Here is a 16,307-nt window from a genome sequence, read left to right as displayed (position 1 = left end):
CCCAGATCTCATACTTGCAGGCTGTACTGTGTCACTAAACCCCATCATAAGCCCTGATTATTATCTTTGTGCTTATGATGATGTTGGTTCTAATTGTGTTGGGCTTGGGAACTCTTTGTCTTCAGTCCTGGAGAAACAGAAGTGTAGGGCTTAAAATCTTTCTGGTCAACCCAGCATCATCTAAGACTATATTATACCCACAGAATTTGGTAGTAAGATGGGAAAATGGCCAACATCAGAAAATTAAATGCCTCTCATTCTAAGGAGACTTGCAGAACTGCTTCTTGAAAGCAACTCAAAAACAGTGTCATTTTTCAGCCTTATCTTTGTCCTCCTACCTTCTCCGCGCCCTGTGTGAGAATGGATTTGTTCTCTGTACCCTGCCTGGAACATGCCTTGTTTCTTTCTTCCGGTTTCATTAATTATGCATTTAATATCAGCAGGGACCGCATCCATCACTATGCACTGCTGGCCTTGGCAGCACTGTCCAGAGGAGAAGCACATGCAATGAGATTATCCTTGAGATCTTTTCCAAAATTGCGGTTTTGTGATTCACAGGGCAGAAAGCACGACACTGGGTGCCTCTCTGTCGCTGACAAGACCTGGGCATTAGAAACATTTTCTACTTGGGGCTAAAATAACTTGCATTCCCAGGGCCCCCTTCAGATTGCTGGGCCCTGGAGGTTTGCATCCTTGTTACCAAGAGAGGATTTCCAGTTCAGCATGACAAGGATTTTTGTTTCAGAGCAATTCAGATAGTCCCCACAGGCTCAGGCTGGGTAGAGTGCTGTGAGGAATTCAGAAGTGAATCTGGGTACTTCCCATCCCTTAGGGATCTTGAAGTCACAATAGAAGACTGGTGGCCCACCCTTGAGCATCTCAGCTTTTGGGATGAAGAAAGTGACTGATCTTTATTAGCTATTTATTTTGATCATTGTCATCATTTTGTTAGCTCAGAATATTCCCATTTTACTGGTGAGCAAATAGAGCTTCAGAGAAAGTAATTGACTTCTGTGTAAAAGGGCATCCAATTACTAAGTGGGGATTTTAGGATTCATCCCCAAGCTCACTTGCAAAGCCCAAACTCATCCAGTTTTCTGCACAGTCTTTCAAACACAGAATGTTTCATTTAGCTCCAGAAACGCTGTTTGTCTTCACTTGCTCTTTCGGGCAGTGGGGTGAGAGCTGTACAATGATCGGCCACGGGATTCAATTTGCCGTGTTGGAAACTTTGGATTAGCCAGGGAAGCAGTGGTTAGTTACGCTGGGAATGAGCCCTTTGGCAATAGGATATGGCTCCTGTCTTTTTAGGCAGCTGTCTGATTGCTTCTAAGTTCATTCTCTCTCTACCTTGAAAATCCTGGTTGGGTTGAAAATTTGCAGTTCCTTGCAAACACAGTAACAAGTCTCACAATGGAGACGTTACTGGACCCGCTCGAGCAAATCCATGAACAACGGGAGGACAGTGCATTCCCAGGGCTCCCTTCAGGTTGCTGGGCCCTGATATTTGCATCCTTGTGTGTGGCCAGTGAAGACCAAGAGTGGATTGTCCTACAGGCACTTCTGAACAGCTTCGGAACACCAGACCCCCTTAGGATTATTTTTGAAGCTGTACAGGGGACTGAAATGGTAAACTTCCAGAATGTTCGCAGCTATTAGGGTTGAGGAATACTGGCTTTCTAGTGGGGAATCTAACCAGTAATGGGTGAAAAGTGAGCGCGTTCTTAGGCCTGCCTGCTCAGCTCGGGACTCAGACAACCTTGGGCTGAAGTTGGTAGCCCGAGCCCTTCCGTTTCCGGGCTCATCAGCATCCCGGCATGGCCATGCCAGCTGCCTCTTTGCCCCAAAGGGCCTCACTGACCACATCTCAGCAGCACTGTGTGTGTGCCGGGTGCCTTTTGATTTTGCCCATTTGGAGCTGGGGGGTAAATCACAATTCAAAGTCAATTGAGTAAGACTCTGGTTGAATTAAAAAAAAAGAAGCCCATGATCTCTCTGAGATGCAGACTTAAAATACACCATATGAACCAGTAGAAACTTTAAACAATAGCAAATGCTAGCAGGGATTGAGAAAGAGGAAGAAAGGTGATTTTCTCAGCGGGGCAGAATGGCTAGAGATACAAGTCTCAGAGACAGATAAACTGGGGCTCAAATGGTGTCTTCATCGTTCTGAATTAATGTGGTCTCAGGCAAGATCCTTAACCTTTCCAGCCCCATATCCTGATCCCTGAAATGGAGCCAATAATGGGCTAAGTATCCATTTCTGGGGAAGACTTAACAAGAATGGGAGAGTGCTGGGCTCATTAATGATCTCAGCCAGCAAATATTTCCTGAGCACACGGTGAGTTGGACACAACGTTAAACACTGGATATACAACCATGAATAAAAGCAGGATGCTCGTTACATCCCGTAGAGGAGACAGGAAATAAACCTGTTCTGCTCAACACAAGTCATCAATCCTGGGAACAAGGTGTAATGGGGGTGAGTAACAGGCAGGTTGACTTCAGACCAGGCGGGAAGGCTTCCCAGGAAGGGCATTGGAATCGAGGTGGAAACACCACGTCGGACTTTGCCTGCAACTGTTGTCTCCTTCACTTCTTGAAACTTAGCCCTTTCGGTACTGTTGTCCTCATTTTCCAGATGAGGAAACTCAGAGTCAGAGAAATGGGGTAACTTGCTCGTAGTAATGGAGCTGGTAATTACACGGGAGTCTTGGAAGGCAGCCTGACAATCTCTATGCAAACCTCAAGGACAACAAACAAACTAGCAACGTCTTTCGCAATACCTTGCCTTTACAGCCCCTTCCCGGAGAAGGTATACTACAGTAGCGTCTCTCATGCATAAAGAGGTGTAAACAAGGGTGTTGATTACAGCTAGAGGGGGGAAAAGTTAGAATCAACTTCAGTGCCTATAAATAGGGAATTGGCTACAATTAAAGTACATCCTTACAGCAGAACACCGTGCAGCAATAAAAGAGAATGAGGCAGATCTGTATATGCTAATATGGAAACATCTGTAAGATATATTGAAAAAAGAGCGAAGTACAGTGGGCTATTAAAAAGAAGTTATCTACACATATATTTGTTTATACATAAAACATGTTGGGGAGGCTATCCAGGAAATTAACATTTTCTTCTAGGGAATTGGACAAGGGTCCAAGGTAAGATGGAAAATTACTTTTTATTACTTAGTCCTTTCTCCTATTTAATATTACTTTATGAATTTTTGAGTTACATAAAAACTGCTGAGTCCTGGTCACACCTCCGGCCTAGGATTCTGAGTGGCTCTTTGGATCTCTGGGACGTGCCTATTTACACGTGTGAGATGAAGGGTTGGGCTAGCGGACTCCTGAGCTCATCCCAGCTCTAATCATCTGCTGCCCTACAATTTTTTGAAACATTAAACTCCCAACCAAGTCGCCTCACCTCTCCGCCAGGGGAAAGGGATCTGTGCATTCTGCTAAATCTCCTGCGGGGCTTGGGAGTCAGCCAGGCTGGGCGTTGAGTAGAAATGGCACCAGGTTGCATAAAGCAGGAAGAAAAAAACAAAACTGGGAGCTATTGAAGCACCTGGATACTTTCTTTAACAACATGGCTCTCAATAAATATTACTTAGGGCCTAGATAATATTTATTCATCAATCAGTATTATGTATTGACTAGCTGTCGTCAAGTGATTGGGCCGACTGTATTGCTAGAAATATAAGTCAAGGGCAAGCAGAGACATATCCTCACAATGAGGAAACGCGGAGACATGTCTGCGTCTGTGGTCAGCACCGCGGACAGCGCCACCACATCCCCAGCAGATGATTGCCAGCTGGGATCCATGCCAGTGATTGCGTCTTCATGAGACTCCACCCAACACGGAAAAGCACTCCCCCAATCCCGATGGGAGCAGCGAGCATGAGGTTTCCATTTCACAGGCTAGGGAAATATGGCACAGTAATTGCTGAAGACAGCCCCACTGCTGAGAGGGGCAGTTGGTCTCCAACCCCTGCCCTCTGACTCCTGTAGAGACCGGGTGCAGCGCCCGGTTGGCTGCAGAGCAGGGGCACCCAAATCCTTGCTGGCACATGCCGAGTGCTGCTCCAGTCATGAAGGGCCGCGCCAACCGGATGTGCTCAGCCTTCCTTCCAAACGGAGGAATCTGGAACCAGATGTGATGAAAGAAGGTGAAGATGCTGGCAGGTGTGTGAGTCACTGTGGACAAATCCAAGAAGACCGAGATGTCCATGCTGTATGTCTGGGGTCTGAGTAGACCAACTCCCCCAAAACCCCACTCCTACCTCCCTGCCCGGCATAGACTGCGTGTTGGAAAAGAAAACACTGAAAATTGAATCCCCATTCAATTTACTGGATCCTGTAGGAATGAGGGTCAAGGAAGGTCTGAGTGTCCATCTCTGCCTCTGCCCATCCCTCAGACCTCTGCATGGCCGTTGACCTTGACAAGCTCCTGCCATTCATAAGTCAGCCTCAGAGAGCCTGTGAGCAAAAACAACTTGGGGATCTGGGAGAGATGCTCAGGGGAACCAGAAAAGGAAGACTGGATCTTTGTCCTTGCCTATTGTGCTCAAAAGTCTCCAAGTAGGGGACCAAAAGGAAATCTGGCCCTCTCCTAAGTCTATAGCCAAGAGCACTGAAAACATACATTCTCACAGAAGCGTGCATATCGACATTCACAGGCGGCCAAAAGGGAAACATAGACCCACATGTCCATCAGTGGGTGAATGGATAAACAGAACATGGCACATCTGTGCCGGAGAACGTTATTCAGCAACAAAAACAAGTGAAGTACTGATTCAGGTGACAGCAGGGATGAATCGTGGATACTGGTGATAAGTGACAGGCACCAGGCAGAAAAGATCGCATCCTGTAAGATGCCTCATGTCAGAATGGGCAAATCCACAGAAGCAGATAGGAGAGGGGCCGTTGCCAGGGGCTCAGGCGGAGGAAACGTGATGCCTCATGTCAGAATGGGCAAATCCACAGGAGCGGATAGGAGAGGGGCCGTTGCCAGGGGCTCAGGCAGAGGAAACGTGGTGGGGGAGGTGTTGCCACTTAGAGCTACAAGCCTTCTTTTGGGGGTGATGGCAATTTTCTAAAATTAGATAATGGTGATAGCTGTGCAACCTCGTGAACACACTAAAATCTATTCAGCGCTAAACTTTAAAAAGCAAATGTTACGTTATGTGAATCCTCAGTTTTTAAAAATTAGCCATGGGTGACAGGGAAAGCAGAATTTGAAGGATGAAGACCTAGAAGAAGAGAGGCGAGCAAGATCCTCAGTAAGGTTTGGCCTGTCCCTATGTCCTCAAATATGACATGTGGATATATTTGGAATTATTCTAAATAACAGCAATGCAACTTATTGCCAGGATAGCTTTTCATTTGCACCCATTTACTTTACTACATCCCCTAAAATCTGTATTTCTCACTATAAAAATAGCTCTTTGTCCTGTGACCAGATTTCCCCTTTCTTCGTCTCTGTTTCATAGCCTGGTCTTAAATGGGAGGAGTGGAGAGCTCTAGGCTTGGGTGGGCCACAGCTGCCTACTGTCAGGACCTGCAGATCCCTGATCCCCCAGAGGACAGGAGATGTGATGGTCAGAAGACCCACCTGCATGTGTGTTTGGATAAGCAGGTTACTACGGAAACAGAATCTGATCCCAGTGGCCCTGGAAGACTATCCGAGGCTTTGAGGAAGGCGTGGTTGATACAACCCAATGGTTTTAAAATGAGCCTTCTGGTCTTGGAGTAGACCATTGCCTGTTGGAAGTCAGGCCAGAAAGCCTCCCTCTGGGAGCTGCACAGTCTTGGACTCCCTGGGAGATAAAATGTCTAGTCGAAGAAAGTTTTTTTGTTCTCTCACCAGAATGTAAGCTTCAGGAAGACAGACACTACTTCCTGTTTGCCTCCGCCTTTCCAGCACAGAGGGATGTTCAGTGACTGTCTGCTGTGTGTCCTCAGCCAGAGCTATATGGAAAGACCCCTGAGTGTCCCCCAGAAGGCCGAGGTTCAAATCCCAGCTCTGCAGTTGATATGACAAGCTGAGTGACCGCTGACAAAAAAAGCCCCTCAATCTCCTCAATGAAATGGGGCTGATAAGAGCTAACACATTTTGAGAGTGGAGCATGAGGAAAGAAATCGTGGCCCACGATAAGACTTGACGACTTGTTTCGAGGCTTGCTGGAACCCACAAGTCCATTTGGAAATAACACTCTGAGCAACAATAACGGCATTGTTAAGGGTCGGCGGCCTCTTTCTTAGCCATCTGCAGCTTCTCTGAGCTCAGGATGAGGGTCTCCACGGCGAGCGATCCACCAAGCTAACACCATCCTGACTCTTGCCATCCCGGGTTGAGGGGGGTTCGAAAGAGAGTTGGCTTTGTCCAGCAGAGCTGTATCCCACCTACTTCGTGCAGAGTCTTGGGAACTTGTTACAGTTCTCCTTGAGCACCCAAGGAGCCTGGCTGTGCCGTTTGCTTTGATGTCTTTGATTAAAGACAAAGGGCAGCAGTGAGCTCATGAGTGCTTTTGAGCTCTTACTGAGCCCCAGGCCCTTGAGACCCCTCAGCTCCTGTCATCTTTCCAGCCGCCCTCTTCAGTGGGGACCAGAAGCCTGGCTCCTGTGTCTGTCTCTGGGGTCCTGTAACCTCTATCATCCCACAGTCGCTGCTGTAAAGCCCTGGCACGTGATGAATCTTTTACAGCATCTGTTTCCATCTGAGCCAGAAAAAAAAAGCCAGTCCTTTGCATTGAGTACCAACAAATCAAATAAACGTCAGCATTCCATCAGCCCGCACCTAACCTGGGCCCTTAGTAGAACTTCGGCAAGCATCGGGGTCACCGAATGCTTGTCGGCACAGAGGTTCTGAGCCCGCCAGCAAAGGTCGGATCAAGTAAGCCTGGAGCAAGGCCCCAGAACCTGCATTCTCTGACTTGTTCCCAGGTGCTGAAGGCACCACTGGCCAGGGATCACAGCCTGGAGCTGCTATGATAAGAGAGAAGAGAAGGCACACTATTCTAGGGGAGAATGGTGTGCAGGCTGGTCCTCCGAGCTGTCGAATGAATTTGGGAAGATTTCCAAAGTGGTTGAGAATCCCTGACCTGCTTATCCCTCATCACCCTCTAATTCCAGGGCAGAGAACCAGCTCACCAGGGCATCCAGCTGGGGTGAGTTATTTGTCTTTCAGAAAAGAAAATGAAGCAAAACATAACAACAACTCCCCCCCCAAGGCCACCCAATTCTCGCCCAGGCTGTTTGTATCAGAGGAGGCCCCTGGTCAGTGCCCAGAAAAACCCAGCCATTGTCCTCGCCGGGGCTGGGGGGTGTTCATCTCAGAGTCCGTGCCAGTTAGCAAATTGCCAGCCGCAGAATGAAGCTGGTTCTGTCTCTGTCTCCTGCCCACCTTCATGAATGATTCACGCTGCCCCGTGCTCCATCTGCCTCGCCACTTCAGGCCTTGCCGTGACCGCTCTCTGCCTTTCTGTCCCCAGCTGTGGAACAACTACTTTCATCTAGCGGTGGCTTTCATCACGCAGGAGTGTCTGCAGCTGGAGCAGTTCTCCCACGCCAAGTACAACAAGATCCTGAGCAAGTAGGTGGCACGCGTGGCTCTCAGGAAGGGGGGGGCGGGGAGAGGTGGCGCACGGGGTCCTCTGAGACCATGCCTGAAGCCAGCACCTTTGGTTCCTCCTAGATACGGGGACATGCGGCGTCTGATCGGCTTCTCCATCCGCGATATGTGGTACAAGCTTGGTGAGTAGACGCCCCGTGCAGACGGGCACATCCGCACACCCCTCATCTTTGCAGACCGTCTGTCAGGAGGCGACAGGGATTTCAGCAGGGGGAGCTGGAAATCACCCGTTATCACGGCACACGCCCTACCCTCCCTCGGGGTGCCCACCCACCACCCGGGCAGCCCGCCCATCTGCTTCTGCTCAAGGCTTCTGGAAGCTAAAATGGGACTTAATGGAAGGGAGGGCACCTTGGCAGTGGGAATAAGGGAACTCACTTGTCATATGTGGGCTTGCTGCTGGTTGGGCCACCCTGCGGCCTGCATGTGACCTACAAAAGTCCCGACAGCCTCATGGGAGAATCGGTCCGGTGAGAGATGAGGGTCTGTGGTACTCATGGGAGGGAAGAAGAGAGCAGGAATGGTATCAGGAAGACAATTATCGAGGGGTCTGATTATGGCCAGTGCTAAGATCTTGACATCACCTCCTACAAGGTGGGAGGAAAAAAATCCACACACACACACCTCTTGCTTTTCGATAGCACAGCGGGTAGGGCGTTTGCCTTACAAGCGGCCAACATGGCCGACCCGAGTTCGATTCCTCCGCCCCTCTCGGAGAGCCCGGCAAGCTACCGAGAGTATTTGATATGCCAGACACAGTAACAACAAAGTCTCCAATGGAGACGTTACTGGGCCCGCTCGAGCAAATCGACGATCAACGGGAGGAACCACATGTCTTGCTCAAGGCCTGGATCCTGCTCCATAAAAAAGAAGGGAGGGAGGGAGGGAGGGAGGGAGGGAGGGAGGGAGGGATGAGTGGACGGGCAGATAGCTATGTGGGCGGATGGCTAAGTAGGTGAGGGTAGACGAATGGATGAACGAATAATCCTGATTGATGAGATGATTTCTGTGCCTCCTTGGCTCTGTAGTGTCCGGTTCCCTACTGTCTGGGCTGGGATGCTGCGCTCTCAGTAGGGCCCTTCCTGGGACTCAGCCCCCCTGGCACTGCTGCTGCTACCCAAGAGCTCTCAGTGTGCATCACTCCTAACCTGACTTCCTGCCCGCCCTTTCTAACAGGGTCCATCGGTGCAAGAGAGGGTTGATGGCTAGACAGTCCTTTGGGGTTTTCTACTCGTAGCTGTCACTGGGCTTGGGCTCTGGGTACTTTGTCACAGAGGACTTTGGCCTGGCCCCCAGGACCAAAGGGAGTGGGGTAGCAAGGCCCCCAACACACTTGCCCTGTTTTTCACAAGTCATGAGCTAAGCCAGGAGACGGGGCCATGCTGGGTGCAGCTGTTTCCCCAGGCTGCGCTTGGGGGAGGAGAGAGAAACTGGGGGTGGCAGCAGAACTTTTATCTTTATTTTCACCCCTGTGCCCAATCGAATGGAACCCGCTTTCTTCTCTAGCTCTGTATTGCCGGGTGGCCTGAAAGAAGGACGGGCTGTCAAGTCAAACCCGGAGAAATCTCAGCAAAACAGGGTTCTTTTGACCTTGGGGGTAAGGTCATTCTGTACTGGGGGGCACTGTGAGATACTTAGCAGTACCCCGCCCTTTCCTCCCTGACACCAGTGCAAGCCCCCTGACGCCAGTCTGCAAAGTCCGCAGACGTGGACGAGCTACTTCCGAAGCCCACAGCCGTCGAGGAGTTCCAGCTGGCACCATTTCCCCAGGCACGCACGCCTTTCTTGGGCTTTTTTATTTCTGACTGGCTAAGGACAGAGATGTAAGTGACAGTCTATGTTTCACCCGGCACAGCCCAGCCAGTGCAGGCCAGGGTGGTCACCTCCCGCTGCCCTGGGAACCCCGCGTATGGCGTGGGGGCCAGACATGTCTAACGTGACCACTGACCACACGGCCGGCACGCTCTCTTTTCCCAGAGTCCCGAGCAAGCCACGAAACAGTATTAAAATGCATTTTCCAGTATCTGAATGCTGAAAATAACAAATTGAAAGTTTTTTTAAAACATTGGAGGTCCGTGCAGAAACGGGGGGCCCAGACAGGGCGTCCACACGCATTTGTAATCTCTGCTGTACAATAGGAAAGACCGGACAAGGCCGTGGCGGACTTTCTTTCCCAGCTCCCATTGTCAGAGAAGGAAAACAGGCGTACGAGTTGTGTTTTGGCCCCGGCTCTTCCATACAGCCTGCTCTTCTCTGAATATCCTGCGTCTCCATTGTTTTGCACACAGAGATTTTATTTAGATATAGATTATGTTTTGGCAGACATTCCCGCGCTCCCAATTATGCTGATGAATGAAAAGATGTTACCGAATATTCCACCTGCTTCGAATCACAGATCATCAGAGCCGGGAAGGCCCTTTAGGGATGATATTGCCTAGCATTTTTTAAACATTTATTTTTAGTTGAGGCCCAATTAAAAAAAAAAAACTCATGCTCCACACATAAATTGGATGAGAGCTGAGCTATTGTAATGGAAGTGGTGTCGTTGAGGGGAGAGAGGGCAAAGCCCCTTCCATGAGGTGCCCCTAAAATACCCCCACACAGGTCCTGAAGGTTCTCTGGGAAGAAATTCTGACGCAATTTAGAGAATTGTTCAAAGCTACAGGTGCGACCCAACCCTCTGTTTCACCAAGAGGGAAATGGAGTCCCAGAGCGCAAAGAGGCATGTGCAAGGTTGCAAAGTCATTTTGAGGTAGACCCAAGCTTTCTGGCCAGCATATTTGTCCTAAAACAGCACAGACTCTTTGAGGCTCGCAAAAACCTATAAGATAAATGAATGTACTCGAAAGCGATACCGGTCAGAGCTGTGACATTGCAGAATCAGATGCTGATTGGTGACTGCCTTAATCAGAGCAGATTTATCAAAAGGGGAGGGGAAACTTGCTGAGAAGGACAGGGCCAAAGTCTCTGTTATGGTCGGGACCAGTGGTGCCCTGCGTCCTGCTGGAGGTCCCTGCATCTGCGATGGACCTGGGGCTCTGTCCCCCTTCCTTTGATGACTCCCCTGCCGTGCTCACATCAAGCCCCCCAGTTATCCCAGCTGCTACTGCCAGAAGTAGTTAGGAGAGGTCACACCGAGCTTCCGATTTGTGCTGCAGAAAACAAGGATGCTTTGGCTAAGAGGGCCAACCCTGACACCTCTTGGCCTGAGGAAGACTCCAGAGGAAGAGGAAAGCTCATGTGCCTGCAGGGGGCTCCAGTGACTAGTTAGGTATGTGGCTGATTAGCTGCGGGGCTGTGTCCTCCCTGGAAGAGGGGGCAGATGAAGGCCTGGTTCCCTGCCACTGTCGTCCCCCACTGCTTTCTTCTCGGTACTGCTCAGTGACTAAATGCACTCACCCAAACCAGGACTGAGGGCTAGACACTGGCTACACGAGGGCCCAGTACAATCAGATCACTGCATTGGATCTGTGAAATCAATCACAGTACACTGTGAAATGCCCAAGATAGTGAAAAGTAGATGCCGTCTCCGGACCCAGGCCAAGTGCCGTGCGTGTCTCTTTCCTGCTAACTCAACCCCAATGTTTTATTGTTGGTGATTTTTTTTCCCTGTGATTACTATTTTCTCAGTTAAAAATTCCTTGTAGCACAAGGCTGGAAAGATATTAGAGCAGGTAAGGCACTTGCCTCTCACTTGGCTGGCCCTGGTTTGATCCCTGGCATCCCATATGGACCCCTGAGCACCGCCAGGAGTGATTCTTGATCACAGAGTCGGGTGTGGCCCCAAAGCGAAATAATAGCAATGATGATAATAATAAATCCCTTGTAGGAAGTGTCAGACTAGGGGCCCAACTTTGGACAAAATAGAATCAGCAGAAACAAGCTCTAGGAAAACTTTAATCTCTCCATTGAAACATAAAGGAAAGAACAAATTCAATAAGCCAACCCACGTTTTGCTCAGAACCCTTCCCTTGCCATCCTTCTTTCCCCTTCTGGAAAGCAGGGAAGCACCTTGGAAAGCAGGTGTAGTGGCCACCTGGCAGCCAGGAGGAGCAAAGTCACCAGCTGCAGAGGGAGAACCAGCTTTGGCCTGACCACCTCTGCTGCTTTCCCACAAGGGAACCAGAGCAGAGCTTAGTCCCCCCGCAGCGGGCAGATTTCTGTTGCATCCCTTACTGGGAAGCCTTCCATCTGAGCCCCTACTTTTGTAGACAAGGTCACCAGAGATGACCAAGGACATTCTCAAGGTCAGCAGCAGATCAGCTCTTCAGCGGAGGCAAAAGCTCCTGTGTCTTGATTCCAAGTCTTATATTCTCAAAGCTTTTTCCTTCCTTTTTTTTTTTTCCTTTTTCAGAATACACACATTATCTTCGAAGGATATGAAATAGCCCAGCTCTGTTTTTCAGAGCCTACTGATAATGAGTAAATCATAATTCATGTTAAGGTTTTAAATGTTGTTTTAATGCCCACTGCAATCAGGGCCTCAGGACCGTGATCATCAGTATCGTCATCTCCTTCTTCTTCTCATCAGGAAGAGATTCGAGCAGCCCTGTGATGATAGGGTAGCTAATTGCAGAGACATCCCAGGCTTGAAGATTATTTAAGATTCTTTGGGGAAAGTCTAGACAAGTGTGTGTGCGCGCCTGTGAGTATATGTGCATGCGTGCATGTGTGCATGCGTGCGTGTGTGTGTTTGTGTGAGTATATGCGCATGCGTGTGTGTGCTTGTGCGTGCGTGTGTGTGTGTGTGTGTGTGTGTGTGTGTGTGTGTGTGTGTGTGTGGTTTTGTAATTGGGAGCTCTCGAAGAGAAGTCTTGGGGAAAACTAGCACATATTGTGGCCCAGGCCAGGCTGCTACAGGGTTAACTCCATTTGTGTTTTTAGGTCCTGGCATGATGCCCACTGTAATGTACTTTTCCTGATCATATAGCTGCATAACATTTGATTTCTGCTTGGAGTGAAGCAAGCACAGTTTGCCAAAATGGCTTTGCACTTAACCATCCCACACTCGCTTGGGTTAACGTTGGCCTGCGGTGTTAACAGTTCTTTGTGAGAAGGGAAAGACGAATTTCAGCAGCTGGTGGCGTGGCCTCCACATGTGGGGAACTTTGAGAACAACTCACAATATTTTTTAGCCTCTGGGGTGTTCCCTGCTTGGTGCTCAGCTCCAGGAGCAGGTGGGAGGGTTGGAGAACTCTAAGGCAGGGAGGAGCCCCCTACCGAGCTGAGTGTGGAGCCGGCTTCAGGGTCTACAGAGCAGCCCAAGAGGACTTGCCTCAGAGGGAGACATCTGGTGTGGCCCAAGGGGCCGGGCACAGTTTCTTCAGACCTTCAAGTCTAGTTCTGTGCCACCTTTTTTCCGTTTTAAGGACTGTGACATTACTGTGGGTCTGCCTGGCTAGTCCATGACACTCTCACTGTTTCCCTTAATCACTGCTGAAAAATAAAGTATTACTTTACTAAGGCCTAAAGTAATACTTAGGTTTCAGGGATTCAGAAAGTCCATTTTGAGAAGTTATTATCTGCCCGCAGGACTGGAGCAATAGCACAGCGGTAGGGCGTTTGCCTTGCATGCAGCCGGCTCAGCAGAGCCAGGTTCGATTCCTCCGCCCCTCTCGGAGAGCCCGGCAAGCTACCGAGAGTATCTCAATATGCCAAACACAGTAACAACAAGTCTCACAATGGAGACGTTACTGGGCCCGCTCGAGCAAATTGATGAACAACGGGAGGACCGTGACCGTGACCATTATCTGCCCACCATAGCACTGGATGCTGTTGGTTGGACGGATGGATGGATGGATGGATGGGTGGATGGGTGGATGGAGAGATAGCTCCCTAACATCATTCCTTCTCTAGCAGCCTCTCCCCAACCCTGAGTAAAGCACACTTCCTTTGGCCGGCAGCACCTCTGAAATCTGAAATCCTTTCCTTTCTGCCGTTAGTCGTCCCCCAGCAGGTCCACCCTTGGGTAATACCACGTCTCCCAGTATCATTTCATGTGGATGTTGATGAGAAAAAAAAATCATCTCTACTTTCATGGAACAGAATGACATGATTTGAGGACACTCTGTCATTTTGTATCATTTTTGTTTAATGTCAATTTCCAAGAACTTGTCCCAACAACTCTGTGAGACACACTGTACCCTCAGCTGGTCTGAGCCTCTCTGGTCCAGTGACTCTCCCAGGTGCGTCCTCAGCCAGGATCTCAAAGATTTCCTCTTAATGCCCTTTCCATCATTTCTTCCCTCCTCCTCTCCCTCCCTTCCTTCCTTCCTTCCCTCCTCCTCTCCCTCCTTCCTTCTTTCCCTTCTTTCTTTCCTTCCCTCCTTCCTTCCCTCCTTTTCTCCTTCCTTCCCCCTCCCTCCCTCCCTCCCTCCCTCCCTCCCTTCTTTCCTTCCTTCCCTCCTTCCTTCCCTCCCTCCTTCCTTCCTTCCTTCTTTCCTTCCTTCCTTCCCCCTTTCTTCCTTCTTTCCCACCTTCTTTCCTTCCTTCCTTCCTTCCCCCTTTCTTCCTTCTTTCCCACCTTCTTTCCTTCCCTCCTTCCTTCCCTTTCTCTCTGCTTTCCCTCTTCATTCTTTTTTCCTCTCTCTCTTTCCGTCTCTTCACCTAGGCCATCTTCCTTGTGCCCTCAGACCCTGCCTTCACTCTTTTTTTGTGGTTGGTTGGTTGTTTGGCTGGTTGGTTGGGGTTGGGGGCGGCATGTCTGCCTGTGTTCAGGGCTTCCTTCTGGCTTTGTGCTCAGGCATCACTCCCTGAGGGGCTCGCTCAGGGGACCGTATGTGACGCAAAGGTTCAAACCCAGGTCAGCTGCATGCAAGGCAAGTGTTGTCTCTCCCTCCCACTGTCTTCATTCTTAGAGTCTCCTCTGGAGAATCATGATAACTGCGGCCATTGCACCGATTAGCATCCGAGACCAGAGAAAACGCGAACCCTTTCAACCCACACACCTAAGCTCTTCTCGGCTCTCTCATTACTACCAAATCCTTCCCCAAAGCCTGTGTAATTTGGCCTTTGGATTTATCCCGCTGGCTTATTGGCACTTCAAAAGCCCTTTCTAATTGCTGTCTGCTCCCAGTGAGACTCTGCTTCCATGATCTGAAAACGGCCTTCTCATAGAGTCCCTTCCCTGCCTTTATTTTAGTGCAGCATCCGGCGTGTGTCTTGAATGAGGAATTTCTTTTCCTGAAATAACTATGCATTCAATTAGCCAAAAGCGTGCTCCTTCTCTCTCTCTCTCTCTCTCTCTCTCTCTCTCCCCCTCCCTCCCTCCCTCTCTCCTCCTTTCTCCCTCTCTCTTCCCCCTCCCTCCTCTCTCTCTCTCTCTCTCTCTCTCTCTCTCTCTCTCTCTCTGCACCTGTGTCTAGAAAGGCACATAGATGCAGATGCATGCATTTGGATTGTCTGAACACAGACTCCAAGGTGCTGAATTCCACATTCCATGTCAGTGCAGAGACTTTCTTTCATGGATCATTGTGGGGGCCATTGGGATCACACTGAATGTAGAGACCGGCACCCCTTCTCCTCGCTCCCCGTTCTTCCAAATATCTCTTCAACTGACTGCGCAAAAAAAAAAACCCACAACTGACTGCAGGTCCGGACTGTCTCAGAAATCCTTCTTCTCTGGCGTGTCCGCTCTTTATTTTAAACTATCTTCAATAGCCCTTTTCAGACCCTGTGCCCTCCTGTATCTAAAGGCCTTTGTTCCATAAGCAATTTCTCCATTCCATGGTGGCTTATCTGACAGTTTCCCATTTACCTTCTACTTATTATTGCACTCGACTTTGAATTTTAAAACCCCACTGTGACTTGAAAACGACTTAAAGGATCTTGAAGGACAAAATCAGAAGCCTAGATTAGCAATTACTATAAATCTGGCAGAAAGAAAGAATTTTTCCCCCCTGTTTGGACCCATGTGAAGACTTGCGGCTCAAATGTAATCCAGACGCGGCCTCGAATGAAGCTGGTATCCTGGGAAAATGTCTTTCTATTCCACACAGCCCTCTGCTGATTTCCCCTTTTCACTCTCACTCGCGGAAGAGATTCCTGAGATGATGTCTTTGTTATCTGAATTCTGGGGAAATTAAGCCTCGTTTGGGCTGAATAGAAATTCCTTCTCTTGTTGCCTTCCCCATCGACTGCTTTCTGCAGCGTTTAGTGAAGCAACAGTGTCTGCTAAGGGCCAGCCCGCTTGAGTCTCTGCCCTTTCTCTGGCCCGTGAAGACCACCTGGCAGTGGAGGCAGTGAGGGGCTCTGGGGCTTGTGAGGAGGAAGAGGCAGGGACAGCTCAGAGATGCTTAGCTGATGTGTGTCCCTACGCATGCAGTGCTTGGCCATAAACTGGGCTGGGTTTCCAGGCTCGAGGGTGCAGAGTTGTTCTGGGGGCCTCTGGGGCCACACTCAGCCTCCTCGTGGTGGGGGGAGACTTTGTGAAGGCTGCTGGGAGTCACGACCACCCCCTCTTCAGCAAACCTGCCTGCCCCAGTTCGTTTGAACCAAGCAGCACATTAGCTAACGAGGGGCAGCCTGTCCTGACACCCCGCATACAGCCGTTCACGTCTGACAGCAACCCCGGGAAAGCAATGCCAGCGTCTCCCCAGGTTGCAGAGGAGCTCCTGGGGGCCGTGAGCTCTGAGCTTTGCCCAGCAGGTCGAAAGAGGGAGAGTCCCTGACTA

General features: G+C 49.7%; 1 protein-coding gene across 1 annotated transcript in view; it reads left to right on the top strand.

Moving 5' to 3' along the window:
* Positions 1 to 16,307, top strand: part of DOCK2 (dedicator of cytokinesis 2) — a 394,798-nt gene that overhangs the window by 333,652 nt on the left and 44,839 nt on the right. The window contains exons 31-32 of the mRNA XM_056133087.1: positions 7,496 to 7,596; positions 7,699 to 7,757. Of these exons, the coding sequence (XP_055989062.1) occupies positions 7,496 to 7,596; positions 7,699 to 7,757 (160 nt within the window). The remainder of the gene's footprint in view (positions 1 to 7,495; positions 7,597 to 7,698; positions 7,758 to 16,307) is intronic.

This window comes from Sorex fumeus, unplaced genomic scaffold, assembly GCF_029834395.1.
Source record: "Sorex fumeus unplaced genomic scaffold, SorFum_2.1 ptg000097l, whole genome shotgun sequence".
Classification (NCBI taxonomy): Eukaryota; Metazoa; Chordata; class Mammalia; order Eulipotyphla; family Soricidae; genus Sorex; species Sorex fumeus.
This window is presented reverse-complemented; position numbering and strand designations above follow the sequence as displayed.